Here is a 15706-nt window from a genome sequence, read left to right as displayed (position 1 = left end):
GGGGGGGGGGGCTGGGTACTCTGAGAGGAGCCTGTGGGGGTGGGGCTGGTTCCCCTGGGGGCAGGCGGGGGGCAGGGGCGCTGGGTACCCTGAGAGGAGCCTGTGGGGGTGGGGTTGGTTCCCCTGGGGGCACACGCGGGGGGGCTGGGCACTCTGAGAGGAGCCCGTGGGGGCGGGGCTGGTTCCCCTGGGGGCAGGCGGGGGGCAGGGGTGCTGGGCACTCTGAGAGGAGCCCGTGGGGGCGGGGCTGGTTCCCCGGGGGGGGGCTGGGCACTCTGAGAGGAGCCTGTGGGGGCGGGGCTGGTTCCCCTCGCTCCGGGGGGCTGGGTACTCTGAGAGGAGCCCGTGGGGGTGGGGCTGGTTCCCCTGGGGGCACACGCGGGGGTGCTGGGTACCCTGAGAGGAGCCTGTGGGGGTGGGGTTGGTTACCCTGGGCCAGGATGGGATGGGTTCCCTGAGGGGGGGGCTGGTTCCCCTGACAGGAGGCTGTGGGGGAGGGGCTGGGTTCCCTGAGAGGAGCCCATGCGAAGGGCTGAGGGGGGGCTGGGTACTCTGACAGGAGCCTATGGGGCAGGGCACGTTTCTCTGGGGGCAGGCAGAGGGGGGGCTGGATACTCTGAGGGGAGCCCATGGGGGAGGGGCTGGTTCTACTGAGGGCAGGTGGAGGCAGGGGGGGTGGGTCCCTGACAGGAGCCCGTGGGGCAGGGCTGGGTCCCCGTGGGGCAGGTGGGTCCCTCAATAATGCAGTCACAGCAGGCAGCCGTGAGATCAGCAGGGTTTATTGAGGGTCCATGCAGCCCCCATCCCACCCACTACTGTTCCACATTCTTGACACGCAGGACGACGGGCACCGAGGTGCATGGGATCATGCCCAAGTCTGTGATCACCAGGTCCACTAGCTCGGGAGGGGTCACGTCATAGACCAGATTGAGAAGGCGCAGGGATGAGTTCTCCTTCCAGCCACGCAGATGGGCTCCTCCCTTCCCGGGCAGGATCAGATCATCGGGGTCATCTAGAGAGACATGCTACAGGGTCAGGCACTAGGGTGCACCTGCATCCCCTCCCTGCGAGGAGCTGCCTGGCACCGGGACAGCCCCCTATGACTTCCCTGACTGGCCGGAACTGGCTGGCACCGGGACAGCCCTCCCCCTGCCCCGCACAGGCCCCCGCCCCATGACTTCCCTGACTGGCCAAGGGAGCTGACTAGCACTCGGACAGCCCCCAGCCAAAGGAGCTGGCTGGCGCTGGCGCTGGCACAGCCCCTCCCTGCCCCCATGACTTCCCCAACTGGCCAGAGGAGGGCGCAGCGCTGGGACGTGCCATACATTGGGCAGTCTGGCTGCACTGTGGCCAGCGGCTGCTCTGAGGGGAGCGGAGCCCACGGCACGGGAGGACGCAGGGCACGTACCCAGCTCATTGGAGACAAAGGAGTCCGTCTGCACCCGCTCACAGAACTTGTACGTCTCGCAGCACACCAGCACAGGCACGTTGTAGGCCTTGGACACCAGCGCGATTTGGGATGTCCCCACCCGGGACATGACAGAGCCATTGGCCAGCAGCGCGTGAGCCCCCAGCAACACCTTGGAGACCTGCAGGGGGAGCACCACGTCAACTAGCACCAATCTGCGGCTGTGGCAGGCTCAGCCTCCATCACCCACGCAACACTTCCCCTCTGCCCTCAGCAAAGCTGCCTGCTCACCTCGGGCAGCATGTAGGAGATGGCAGTGATCATGACGTAGGTGCAGCGGATGCCCTTGCGCACCAGCCTGCGTAGTGTGTCCCGGCCCTCCAGCCGCGGCCGACTGTCCACCACGATCACCCGGAAGGCACGACCATTGGCATGGGCGTCACACAGTGTGCGGCTCACTAAGGAGGAGCTGACAGGACACCACAAGTGAATTCACAGAGCTTATCGCGGGAAGGGACCGTCTAGTCTAACTGGCATTTAGCCCAATAACGTGGGATAGGCTAACGCACACTCAGAATGGCGCCAGTCTGGATCTGAAGCCAACGACAGAGGGAGACTCCACCCCTGCCCTTGGCAGTTTGTCCCAAGAGTTCATCACCCTCCTGGTGAGAATTTTTGCCTTCTTTCTAGTTTGGATTTGTTGGGCTCCAGCTTCCAGCCATGGGTTCTTGTTCTGCCTTTCTGCACTAGACTGAAGAGCCCTCACTGTTCTCCCCCCGTGAAGGTGCTGTAATGACACTGTAACGAAGTCACCTCTCACTTTTCTTACTGAACTAAACAGATCAAACTCTTTAAAGCTCATCCTGCTTCATCCCAAATATTGAACAGAAATATTTATTGAACAGTTCTGCCTTTTCTATATCATTAACAATATTACCAAAATCTCTGTCTAGTAATGGGCCTACACCATTGCTAGGATTTCTTTTGTTCCTGATGTATTTGAACTCCTTGTCCCTAGCCCTGACAGCCATGCATTTTTCCCTGAGGTCTTTAGCCTCCCTTATCAATTTTCTGCACCACTTAGCTTCTAGTTTATATCAATTGCTATCTATTTCCCATTTGTTATATATTGCTTTTTTATTTCTTACTGCTGCCTTCACTTCCCCACTGACCCAGGATGGGCTTTTAGGCACAGTTGTCCTCTTCTGTGATTTGGGAATCATGGATTTTTAACCATCTCATGAATTTCTCTTAAACAACACCTGATTTCCATTCACATTTTTCTGTCTAAAGTTTCCTTCCAGTCAACTTTGCTCATGGGAAATTAGCCTTTTGAAGTATCTGTATTTTTGGTTGGCACTGTCCAGTTTGCCCACAGCAAACATAAGGAAGGCTCCTCCACCCTGGGTCAGATCATCCACACAGGGAAGCCCCCTCCTCCGTACCATCCATACACCAGGATGACATCACCGTCACTGATCTTCTCGAAGGCATATTTGGAGATAGCTTCGGCTGCCAGCTGGATCTTCTCCCTCACATATCCGTCGATGCTGCCCTGCAGTTTCCCCTTTGCCTGGGGAGAAGCAGTGCCAGTCACTCTGGGGCCTGAGAGCACTGACATCTTTCCCTCTGGCTCACCCCACAGCTGGCCATGCTCCACACTCCTGGTAGGAGTGTGCACTCCCATCCCGCCTACCCAGGGCGCCCTGACTGGGCCTAGCTGCCGCAGGCCCCCAGCACATGGTTTGGGAGAGCCCCTCCGCACTGGGGGAGGAAGGGAAGGGAACAGGTCTGTGCTGCACAATTCAGCCAGGACAGCTCCCATCCCCCCAAACCATCCTCGTGAGCAGAGGGCAGGATGCACTGCATGGCACAGGCCTTACCGTGAGTCCAAAGGACCCATCACCCCACAGGACTGGAGAGGAAACCCAGGGGAAACCCTCTCTCTTGCAGAGAATAGGCTGGCAGAGCAACTGCCATTCCTGTACCACCTTCCAGATACAAGGCCTCCAAAGCACTCCCATCACCCCGCCCATATGGAGGTGCAGTCCCCTCTGGGGTGGAACTGGGCACTTGTAAGAGCCACACAGAAATGCTGCAAAACAGATGAGATCAGCAGGTGAAGGAGGATCCTCTACAAAACAACTGCAGGGGGTTAGCTCAGCCAAACATAAAATTACCTAGGCTGGAATTTGGCCAGGCCACAGGAGCTAACACCCCAACTCCAACAGACAGCAAGTTGCAAGAATCTTTAATATGGTAGGTCAGGCCTTTGCCATCACACCTCAACTGAGGGGGACAGAGCCCTCTACAACTGCGCTGGGGCACCGGGGCCAGCCCTAACTGCAGGGGCAGAATGTTCCCTGCCTGGGTCCCTGCAGCACCCCAGTAGCACTGCACTGGGACCAGCATGTTCCCTGGCAAGTCCCCTGCCCGTCTCCCTGCAGCAGGAGAAAGAGGAAGTAGTTGATTCAAACACAGAGCTGTGTGAAATGGGAGACAGGGTGGGGAGGAGGCAGGAGGGGGGCAGATAGGAGAGGGGGACTGGAGCCAGGTTGAGGGGTGGATACGGGCAGAGGGGGACAGAGGCAGGATACTCCTGAACTTGAGTCCTAAGTCTCTGTATTCATCTGTGATCAGCCAACAGCAGGAAATCCACTGGCAATCAGGGCCGGCTCTAGCCATTTCGCCACCCCAAGCATGGCGGCACGCCGCGCGGCACTCTGCCGCTCGCCGGTCCCGCAGCTCCGGTGGACCTCCCGCAGGCATCCCTGTGGAGGGTTCGCTGGTCCCGCGGCTCCCGTGGACCTCCAGTCCAGCGGAGTTGCCTGCCACCCTCCCGACAACCGGCAGAGCGCCCCCTGCGGCATGCAGCCCCAAGCACACGCTTGGCACGCTGGGGCCTGGAGCCGGCCCTACCAGCAATGTGTCTCATCCCCTTTAGCGCCGGAGCAGAGAGAACCTAGCGGGCGGTTCCGCTGCTGCTGGAGCGGTGGTTCTGCAAGATGCTGTGTGTAGGAAGTGCAGGTCTCCCTGGACGTGGCTAGGCGCCTTGTGCACATGGGATGGGACGTTTTAATAGGCAGGTGCCTCAGGGCCACCCATGCACCCCAGGCAGCCTCGTGCTCCTGTGCAAGGGGAGAGGGGGTGGGGCAGCTGTGACAGTCCCTCGCAGGTCACAGCCCCTGGTAGCTGAGGGCTCTGAAAACGGACAGAGGGTGGGTCATGGGATCCACACGGACTGCACCATCTCGAAGCACCACAGCTCCAGCCCAGTACTAACTCTCTCCGAGTACAGGTCAGCATGGAGACCGCTGCTGGTGACTGGCAAGCAGTGTCCCTCAGGGCAGGAGAATGAGAAGCTCCAGCTGGCTGTGACTGGAGTACCTGGCTCAGACCTAGCTGCTGAATCCCAGGCATAGGGTTTGACAAGGTCAGCGGGTTACCTGCACATCTCTGATACTGGTATGTGTCTGAAGCAGACGGGAGTGCGCCAGCGGGGAGGTGCACCAGCCAGCTGGTAACGCCGCCAGGTACAGCGCGTGATCCACTTTGATATTCTCTGTAAAGAGATGGCTTGGTCCAGGGCTCTGGCAATAAACGGAAGGGGGTGGGGGGATCGGTATGGTTTGGTCTGGTCAGTACAACAAAGCAAAGCCCTGGATGCATCACAAGTGTGGTTTCTTTTCTCCTGGCACCAAGTGCGGCTGAGGGAGGAAGTCTGGCAGTGGACTGGCCCATTCAGATGGAAATCTGAGACCAGCTCAGCAGTGAACGTCAGCTGAGGTCTCAGCCCCACCTTGTCCCATAGGGAGGCTCGGCAATACATCCCTGAAGTCACAGCCACTAGCAAGACCGACTTCAAAGTGAGGTGGTGCAGGGACCATCCTGAGAGTGGTTCGAACCGAGGCTCCACGACTCTCAGGAGGTCCCAGGCAGAGGCAGGTTCTCTGATCAACGCAGGAGTCCCTTGGAAATCTCAACACTAGGGAGACAGGTGCGTGAAAAGAGCAGGCATGACCACACAGGAGGGCGAGCTGAAATGCTGTGAGGGGCACGTTAACAGAGCGAAGTGAAGGCCAGCCTGCTTCCAGTGTAACATGGAGTCCAGGATCTTTGGTTCTAAAGCTGGGGCTCAGACCAAACGGGGCTGGGCTGCCATATTGAGACCACCTTCCACCTCCAGGAGTCTATCAGTCTGGCAGATATTTTCCTGCATTCAGTTAGGATTTCCTAGGCCCCAAAGGAGCAGTGCCTGCCCGTGGCACTGAGTCAGCCCACAGCCATGCCATCAGGTGCAGCAACCCCGGGTCTGCATGGAGCAGCTGGCCACGGTGCTGCGAGATCAGGTCCAGGAGCCGGATCAGCGGCTGGACAGACACATTTGTCACAGGGCTGTGAGCCACAGCTGCCTTGGCCAATGCAGCAATGAGAGACTGTGGGAGATCACTGTGGGACTCAGGGGAGCAGGTGGAATGGGATGCAGCAGACTCCATTCCACTGCAGGAGGACGAGCTCTGGGGACAATCCTGGGCTGTCCTTCTTGGGAGCCAAGATTCTGACCTTTGGCATCATCTGTGGTGACAAAGGGGCCTCTTAGGGGAAACCCCCAAGGCAGAGTATGGGTCTGTGTGGGGACTGTTTGTGGCTGCTGACTGCTCATGAAGCCCTCTCGGTTCGTGCTGGCTGCCGCGGGGATGGAAGAGCTGACGGCATCGAGTCCAGACTCTTGACGGCCTCCAGACGTGTGAGGAGCAGGCGTCTCCTTTTCCCTGCTGTGTGTCATGCAGGAAGCTCTGCAGGGCTGAATTCCAGCAGACAGGTAGGAATGTCACACCAGCCTGAGCTCCAGGAGATTCTCTCCATGCCGGCCAGGGGCCAAGTCCCCTGAATCTGTAAGTGATCCAAGTGAGCCCCCACCCTGACACATCCATGATCAGTGTCTTCATCTGCAAAGGGACTGGGAAGGGCAACCCTTTCCAAGGGTGTGTGGGGCCAACCACCTGCAGCTCTGCAGTGACGTGCTGGGGCAGACACATCCCTGCCTGTCTGAAGGCTCGGTGGAGACGAGACCGACCTGAGCCAGAGTCAGGGACCGCAGCTGACGTCAGGCAAGAGACTCCCTGTGCATGCATGCTAACACGCGAGCTAGCACTGCAAGACATGGCTGTCCTGGCCTCTGTACTGCTGGAGCCCACCCTCGGGCATGCATGCTTTTCCTGGCTGGAGTCGACACTGGCTCCCGTGAATGCTGCGCTCAGGAGGGTGAGACATTACTGTTAGTATCTAGGCCCGTTTGTTAGCCTGAGATCGAATTTTGGGTTTGATTTTTGATACTTTTATATTCTTACTAACGTGTGTGAACAAAGCCACTGTGTGTTGCATCTGCCCACTATAGATGGGGTTTACCACACAATGTGAGAAGATAAGGAAGAAAGTTCAAGTGTTGCTGGGTATGGTGGGAGTTTTATAGACAAGCATACACTTGAAGGCTACCTCTCCCAAGCCAAGGTCAAGCAACTGGTTTGGGGGGTGGGGGAAGAGGTGTAAGAAACACTAAAAGCCAAAGAAATGGTGATCCTGCCCGAAATACAACCTCACTCCCTACCTCTCCCATGGGGGGGTACCAGAGCCCCCAGACTCAAGACCCTCCGAGACAGACCATGACCATAAGTTGTAAGGGGTGGGACCAGGGCCGGGCACAACAGGTATATTTGGGCCTGCTAAGAATGCGGGAAGGAAAAAGAGCCAGTGTAGCATAGTATATAGGTGAGCTCAACACCACTCTGGCCCCCTACGAGAGGTGTCCCTGGTACCACCTCTAGGGCTGCTGTCAGTCAGAAGCGGGGAGGAGTCTCCACTTGGTGCTGGGAAGAAGGCAGAGTTTGGTGACGGTGACAAGGCGTATTCCTCGGCCAGTGCCACAGGGGATGTCTCTACTCCAGCTCTGCGCCAATGGCTGCCCAGCAGTGAGGGCGTTCCGTGGTGCCTCTGTCAGTGACTTAGCACTGCTCCCTTGGCACAGCATGACGGCACCCTGCCCCTTCCTCCCGATCGGGCGACATCTCTATGCTTGGAGTCGTGTCTGTCTCTGCTTGGCCCTACACTCATGCCTGCTGCAGTGATCATGGGGTCTCTGCTGGAGCAGCTGGTGCAGGCTCTGCCGGTACCAGTGCCAAAGCAGTAGCCAGCCTTGGTGCTGATAGTACCAGGCAAACAGTGTTGATGTGACCTGTGCCAATTTTGCTACAGTTGTCTTGCCTGCCCCCGTGCTTCTCGAGCCCAGGGGTGGGTCTGCTCACAGGGCACTCGCTGAGAATGACCCTGTGGGCTCCTCAGAGGGAGGTGGACGTCTACTCCAGGTCTGAGTGACGCGCATTTCAGCCGCGCCTCCCTCGACATGCGAGTCCTTACTCCCTGTGCGTCTAATGGGGATGTGGATCTTCCCCAGGCAGAAACGGCATCGGCCGTGCCTGTTGGCAGGGGGCTTGGCTTGCGCCCTGCGAGTTTACAGTCTAACACAGAGTCCTGCAATGCGCCACGACCCGCGCCACTGGGGGACGGAAAGCGCAAAATGTCCACAGGAAAGAATTAATTGAAGCTAAGAGGGGGATGAAGAAGCATTTTGTCACCAAACTGGATGTAGATGATGAGTCTGAAGATAGGAGAAAGTCAGTGGGCGGGCACTCGCCAGGCTCCGTATTGCTGCCATGGGTGGGCTGTAACTTTTGCCTGCTTAGAAATGTACAGTGGAAAGTGGGTCAAGTCATTTTCAATAAAGAGTGTTATAAACAGGTGCAAGAGAACCAGAGAGAGACTGGATTAGCCTACACCAGAAGGCCTTACTGATACAATCCAAGGAGTGTTGAAATTCTAATGGTTAGAAACAGATGATGTGGAGCCAGAAGTTAATATATTCAGATATCAGACCTAATTGGCGGACAAAATAATGAGAGGATGGGCTATTCCCCCACTTCTCCCCATGTGGGTCCTTAAAGAGACTTCGGGGGTGGGGAGAAGATGGGAGAAGATGGAGAGGAAGAACAGACGGTGACTACTCAAGTGAGTATCAGAGGGGTAGCCGTTTTAGTCTGGATCTGTAAAAGCAGCAAAGAATCCTGTGGCACCTTACAAACTAACAGACGTATTGGAGCATGAGCTTTCGTGGGTGAATACCCACTTCGTCAGATGCATGTCTTTGCTACTCAAGTGAGCTTCACCATCATGGCTGCTACCTCCACCCTTTCCAGGGACCCTGGGCTTTGGTCGTCCTGAGCAGAACAGGCCAGAGAGAGAGATCCAGACATCACCATCTCCACCAGCCACAGCTGAATCCCAGACAACACCTGGGATGATGCGGGATTGACTTTAACAGCAGCAGCAGCTCCAGCTCATCTCAGCTCGCTTCTGCCCATAACAACAGCTGATACTGTCTAGGAGACGGTCAAACAGCTGGAGGATTTTCCTTCTAAAACCCTCTCCAGCTACAGGGCAAGGGAACACGGGATGCGGCTGGAAGGAAAGTCTGATTTAATGCTTTGCATTTCAAACACTTTAACGGCTTGTCGTCCTTTTCTGTAGCTGCAATAGCAGGTGAACAGGCTGTTTAACGGGGTGTTTGCCCTGGTGCTAGGCAGGCTGAGGTCTCTGGATACCAACCCCCGCCCTGTCTCTTGTTTAACAGTTTAATGTTGGATGGTGGCTGGGTTTTGTTACCACCTTTGGCCCATTTGCTCCATCTAAATGAACACAACAGTGGCACAAGGGAACTGAGGGAGGGCTGCTGACTTTGCAACCGATCAAAAGCTACTTTGATGTCAATATGTGCCACGTGAAGGCCCAGCTCTCTGGACGTCCCGACTAGACCTTGGGTCTCTCACCACATGGAACAGGTTAATGCTGAGCAGCACTGGGTACAAGACAGCTCTTGTCAAAGAACTCTCACGCTACAAAATCACAATCCCCGGCACCACAAAGTGATCCTCACTGTGGAAGAGGCAACCTTCCTCCACTCCAGTGCTCCACACCCAATTCCAGCTGTGTCACTTGTTATCAGACACCGCGAGTGCAGTCCTTACCCACCCAGAACCCCACTTCTCCTGCCCTACACAAACCCCAAAGGTTTTAGTTAAACTGCAGCACTTCACCCCTCAGGAGACTGAACAGTTGTGGCCACAGGCAGAGAACTGGAGAGACCGAGGTGCCCCCAGGGTTGTGGCCCCCACAATGGCAGAGAATTGATCAGGTGAGATGTGCCCAGGTGATCCCAGCAGGCGACCCAAGCCCCACACTATAGAGGGAGATGAAAAATCCCCAAGGCCCCTGCCAATCTGACCTGGGGAAAATTCCTTCCCAACCCCGAATCTGTCCATCAGTTTGACCCTAAGCCTGTGAGCAAGACCAGCAGCTGGGCATGTAGAAAGGATCCTCTGCACCACCCCAGAACGATGGGCCTTCCCGCGTAGTGTTCCATCTCCAATGCTTCAGAGGAAGGCAAAAAAACCAGAATCCATCCTCCAACTTGTGCACTGGGGGGAAATTCCTTCCTAGCCTCCTGCAGGTGAGTGACCGAAGGCCCAAAGCATGAGATTTGAATACAGTCACTGCCACAATGCAGAGCTGCAGGTGTTACGAGCACACAGAAATCAATGCAGACAATCCTGTTCTCCTGCCTTCTCTGAGGCTGCGCCGACACGGCACCGCTGCTGTGGCAGCATGTAGGTACACGCCGCTGCGTCCATACTGTGATGTGTAGCTGCACAGACCGGTAAAAGACCCTGCCAGGTGGGAGGCAGCGGGGAAAGGCTCAGCAGCTGGGAGCTGCGGGAAACATTCCCCACTGCAGGGAAAGATTCCTGCAACAGGGAGCTGCCGGAGCCTCTCCCTGCTGCCTCCCATCCGCTGCCGGAGCCTCTCCCAGCTTCTTTCTGACCGCCAGAGCCTCTCCGCGCTGCCTCCTGCCCGCTGCCGGAGCCTCTCCTCGCTGCCTCCCTCCCGCTGCCTCCCTCCCGCTGCCGGAGCCTCTCCCCGCTGCCTCCCGCCCGCTGCCAGAGCCTCTCCCCGCTGCCTCCCGCCTGCTGCCGGAGCCTCTCCCCGCTGCCTCCCGCCCGCTGCCAGAGCCTCTCCCCGCTGCCTCCCTCCCGCTGCCGGAGCCTCTCCCCGCTGCCTCCCACCCGCTGCCGGAGCCTCTCCCCGCTGCCTCCTGCCTGCTGCCGGAGCCTCTCCTCGCTGCCTCCCGCCCGCTGCCTCCCGCCCGCTGCCGTTGCCCCTCCCAGCTTCTTTCCGACCGCCAGAGCCTCTCCCCGCTGCCTCCCACCCGCTGCCGGAGCCTCTCCCCGCTGCCTCCCACCCGCTGCTGGAGCCTCTCCCCACTGCCTCCCACCCACTGCCGGAGCCTCTCCCTGCTGCCTCCCATCCGCTGCCGGAGCCTCTCCCAGCTTCTTTCCGACCGCCAGAGCCTCTCCCCGCCGCCTCCCACCCGCTGCCGGAGCCTCTCCCCACTGCCTCCCCGCCCGCTGCCGGAGCCTCTCCCCGCTGCCTCCCCGCCCACTGCCGGAGACTCTCCCCGCTGCCTCCCCGCCCGCTGCCGGAGCCTCTCCCCGCTGCCTCCCCGCCCGCTGCCAGAGCCTCTCCCCGCTGCCTCCCCGCCCGCTGCCGGAGCCTCTCCCCACTGCTTCCCCGCCCGCTGCCGGAGCCTCTCCCCACTGCTTCCCCGCCCGCTGCCGGAGCCTCTCCCCGCTGCCTCCCCGCCCGCTGCCGGAGCCTCTCCCCGCTGCCTCCCCGCCCGCTGCCGGAGCCTTCTCCCGCTGCCTCCTCCCGCTGCCGGAGCCTCTCCCCGCTGCCTCCCCGCCCGCTGCCGGAGCCTCTCCCCGCTGCCTCCCCGCCCGCTGCCGGAGCCTCTCCCCGCTGCCTCCCTCCCGCTGCCGGAGCCTCTCCCCGCTGCCTCCCTCCCGCTGCCGGAGCCTCTCCCCGCTGCCTCCCTCCCGCTGCCGGAGCCTCTCCCCGCTGCCTCCCTCCCGCTGCCGGAGCCTCTCCCCGCTGCCTCCCCGCCCGCTGCCGGAGCCTCTCCCCCGCTGCCTCCCGCCCGCTGCCGGAGCCTCTCCCCGCTGCCTCCCCGCCCACTGCCGGAGCCTCTCCCCGCTGCCTCCCGCCCGCTGCCAGAGCCTCTCCCCGCTGCCTCCCCGCCCGCTGCCGGAGCCTGTCCCCGCTGCCTCCCTCCTGCTGCCGGAGCCTCTCCCCGCTGCCTCCCTCCCGCTGCCGGAGCCTCTCCCCGCTGCCTCCCACCCGCTGCCAGAGCCTCTCCCCGCTGCCTCCCGCCCGCTGCCAGAGCCCCTCCTGTAGCCATGGTGAACCCCCAGACCCCACTGCAGGCTTCCTGCTGCTAGAACGGCGTAAAGCCCGTGTCCTGTGCTCAGGCACCTGCTCACCTCCTCCTCTCTCAGGGTGCTGGACAGGCCTGAGATCTCCTTCTTGAGGTACTTAATGGCGTTGCCCATGCTGGCGGAGAGGGGCCGGCACTGGTTCAGGAAACTGCAGAGAGGAGAGAAATGCTGAGGGGCATGGACTGGAGCCAGGCCTGGGGGGCAGGGAGCACCCCCAGAGCGGGGGAGCACCTGGGCTCATTAATGGGGATCAGCAGCTTTTCAGCATCTGCAGAGAAGCCCCTGCCCAGTAACCCCCAGCCTGGGCCTGGGGGGAGCGGGGGATGGGAGCAGCAGCGCCAGCGGAGATGACCAGCCCGGATTTGGGGGGTCAGGGGAAAACCCATATGAACTGCAGCCCCAAGAGCCCCTCCCTTGGAAGATCCTGCCGTCCCGTCTCTCTCAGCTCACCTGATGTAGGGCTTCAGCCTGGCCACCAGGTCTCGCGAGAGCTCCTCGTTGGGCGGCGTCGAGTAATCCCGGATCACCTGGAATAAGCCGGGCGAGAGACCATGACACCAGGCACCGGGACAGGGTATCCGGGCCTGGCAGAGGAGTGGAGGGGCAGGCAGCCAGGGCTCATCTAGAGAGAGCAGCAGGTACCCAGCCAGGCACGTTAACTGGGAACATCTCCCAGGAGCAGGAACGGGCAGGGGGGACACGGGCTGGGGTGGGCCGGAGGTGTCATACCCGACCCCGGTGCTAGCACAGAGTGCTGTCATGGGGAGGTGGCAGGGTGAGCTGGGGGCGGGGGCAAGCTGGAAAACGCTGTGAGGAGGAGGGAGGCGCTGAGCTAGCAGTGAACTGAGCTGGGCTGGGAGACGAGGTGATCAAATAAAGGAAGGCCAGAAGGAGGGGCCGGGAAGGAGGAAAGCAGGGAAGGTTTTAGGGCCCGAGGAGTAGAGAAAAGCAGATCTGGGGATGTGAGCAGGCACTACCAGAGACGGGAAGGTGAGGGAATAACAGCTACAGATGTGCTGGAGAGAAGATCAGGGAAAGATGCTTGGTGAAAAGGGAACTGATCACAAAGCAGATCCTGAAACCAGCAAATGAGAAGCCCACCCACCCATGGCCTGCAGCGTATGGCCAGAGCGTGACAGGTACTGAAGGATTGCAGCTCGCTGCACCCAATGGGCAGGTGAGGGCCCACGAGGAATAGATTGCCTAGGGAAGTTGTGGCTGGAGATATTTAAGAGTAGGTTAGATAAATGTCTATCGGGGATGGTCTAGACAGTATTTGGTCCTGCCATGAGGGCAGGGGACTGGACTCGATGACCTCTCGAGGTCCCTTCCAGTCCTAGAGTCTATGAGTCTATGAGGCGCAGAAAGCCCGCTTGTGGATACCCGCCGTGGGAAGAGAGACAGCCGCAGGACAGCGACTCTAAGGAGCATGCCAAGCCAAACAGAGGCAAAGAGCAGGACAGCGAGCGTGGAGCTGGACTTCCAGCCAAGGGGAGGAAAAGGTCATTCTCCGGAGTGACCCAGTCTGCTGCTGACCCAGCTCTGTGTTCTTGGACAGAGCGAGGAAGAGCAGCGTGTGCGAGGCCAATGTGTGGGGAACCCGTTGCTCATCGGCACAAGCAGTAAGTGCTCAGTGACGGTCTAGGTTATTTATGCGCTGGGTACAGTGGTGGGGTTTTCCCTTCCAAACTTTTAAAAAGGCAAATGATCCCTTTTGCCTTGTTTGTCTCTGCTCAGTTAGCACAGCCCGCCTCACCGGTCGCTGCCGAGGGGCACTGGCAGAGCGGGAGAGCGAGGCTTCCAGACAGCTGGAGGGCAAGGCGGGGCAGTGCAGAGTTGGGGTGTTTGGGGCCGAGGCACCAGCAGCACTGGGGGTTGGGACAGAGGGCACCGGCAGCACTTGGGGGCGGGGCAGGAGGCACCGGCAGCGCTGGGGAGCACCAGCAGAGCTGGGGGCGGGGCAGGGGGCACCGGCAGCGCTGGGGAGCGGGGCAGGGGGCACTGGCAGAGCTGGGGGGCGGGGCAAAGGGCACCAGCAGCACTGGGGAGCACCAGCAGAGCTGGGGGGCGGGGCAGGGGGCACCGGCAGCACTGGGGAGCAGGGCAGGGGGCACTGGCAGAGCTGGGGGGGCAGAGCAGGGGGCAGCGGCAGTGCTGGGGAGCGGGTCAGGGGGCACCGGCAGCGCTGGGGAGCGGGGCAGGGGGCACTGGCAGAGCTGGGGGGCGGGGCAAAGGGCACCAGCAGCACTGGGGAGCACCAGCAGAGCTGGGGGGCGGGGCAGGGGGCACCGGCAGCACTGGGGAGCAGGGCAGGGGGCACTGGCAGAGCTGGGGGGGCAGAGCAGGGGGCAGCGGCAGTGCTGGGGAGCGGGTCAGGGAGCACCAGCAGAGCTGGGGGGCGGGGCAGGGGGCACCAGCAGCACTGGGGAGCAGGGCAGGGGGCACTGGCAGAGCTGGGGGGGCAGGGCAGGGGGCACCGGCAGCGCTGGGGGGCACCGGCAGAGCTGGGGGGTGGGGGAGTTCGTCAGGTTCCGCGGTACCAGCAGCCCGACCTGTTCTGCTCCCAGGTTGGACTGCGGCACCACGCAGGGCCTGGCCTCACCGCCACAGGGAGCTGGCACATGACAGACTGGCCCAGCCTGAGGGAGTGGGGGACCTGGGCCCAGGCCCCGAGCCAGGGCAGGACGCAGCATCTCAGCCTGTGTCCCACCGGGGGGGGGGGGGAGCAGCGATGACGCAGCCCAAGGGACCAGGGCCCAGACCCCGAGCCGGGGCAGGACGCGGCGTCTCAGCCTGCGCCCCGCGGTGGGGGCCCAGTGCAGCCCAAGGGAGGGAGGGACCTGGGCCCAGGTCCCAAACTGGGGCAGGACGCAGTGTCTCAGCCTGCGTCCCGCAGTGGGGGCCCGGCGCAGCCCAAGGGACCCAGACCCAGGCCCCGAGCCAGGGCAGGACACAGCGTCTCAGCCTGCGCCTCACAGGGGGACCCAGCGCTGGCACAGCGGGGCGGTCAGTGGTACCTGTCTGAAGACTTGCAGCAGGGCGAGGCAGCGCGCGTTGGAGCCGTTCAGCAGCCCCTGGGAATACTGCAGGCCGAGCCGCACCACAGCCGGATGGATCGCCGTGGAGGGGATGCTAGGGACACACGCAGGGCACAGATGAGAGGCCTTGGAGCTGGGAGGCTCCACCAGCGCAAAAGGGGAAGGACCCGACGGCCCCCAGTGCTGGGTCACCCACCCTCTCCCCCACAGAGCTTCCACCTGCCAGTGAGAGGCACATGTGCCTTTCACGAACCAGGCCACCCCCCACACACATCCAGGGTATCCCCGTAACCCCCACACCCCCTAGGGCACCCCCATCGCATCCCCGTCACCCCATAACCCCCATGCACACCCAGGACATCCCTGTCACACACACACCCACGCGCACCCAGGACATCCCCGTCACCCTGTAACTTACACACCCACACAGGGCATCCCTGTCACCCACACCCACACACACACTCCCAGGGCATCCCCATCACCCTGCCATGCACACACCTGGGGCATCACCCTTTGCCCCACACTTGTCCCAGGCCAGGGCTCCCTATTTGTCACACACTCCCCTAACCACCCAGGTTACCCCGTCCCCCAGACACCCCTACATTCAGTCACAGTGTGCCCCCCTTACCCCATATCCCTCCAACACACACTGAGTGCCCCCTTCATCCCATACCCCCCCACACTCATACAGCCAGTACGCCCCCATGCCCCATACCTTCCCCACATGCAGGAAATGGGATGTTCCAGTCAACCCCACCCCCAGCTGGCCAGGGCTCACCCTTCACCCCACAGCCCCACCAGGGCAGCAAGACCTGTCTCTGGGGTGGACACCCAGAGCTGGACAGCCCACAGCAACAGGGCATTGCCCCAGTCAGGGC

At 60.9% G+C, this 15706-nt stretch overlaps 1 protein-coding gene across 1 annotated transcript in view; it reads right to left on the bottom strand.

Annotated features, from left to right (window-relative positions):
* Window positions 1-763: 763 nt before the first annotated feature.
* Window positions 764-15706, bottom strand: part of EIF2B4 (eukaryotic translation initiation factor 2B subunit delta) — a 38319-nt gene continuing 23376 nt past the window's right edge. Inside the window, exons 7-14 of the mRNA XM_030554344.1 lie at window positions 14808-14922; window positions 12241-12317; window positions 11836-11938; window positions 4855-4998; window positions 2854-2981; window positions 1700-1877; window positions 1409-1589; window positions 764-1012 (exon numbers count right to left, since the gene is read on the bottom strand). Of these exons, the coding sequence (XP_030410204.1) occupies window positions 813-1012; window positions 1409-1589; window positions 1700-1877; window positions 2854-2981; window positions 4855-4998; window positions 11836-11938; window positions 12241-12317; window positions 14808-14922 (1126 nt within the window). The 3' untranslated portion in view covers window positions 764-812. The remainder of the gene's footprint in view (window positions 1013-1408; window positions 1590-1699; window positions 1878-2853; window positions 2982-4854; window positions 4999-11835; window positions 11939-12240; window positions 12318-14807; window positions 14923-15706) is intronic.

The sequence above is a fragment of the Gopherus evgoodei genome, chromosome 3, assembly GCF_007399415.2.
Source record: "Gopherus evgoodei ecotype Sinaloan lineage chromosome 3, rGopEvg1_v1.p, whole genome shotgun sequence".
NCBI lineage: Eukaryota > Metazoa > Chordata > Testudines > Testudinidae > Gopherus > Gopherus evgoodei.
This window is presented reverse-complemented; position numbering and strand designations above follow the sequence as displayed.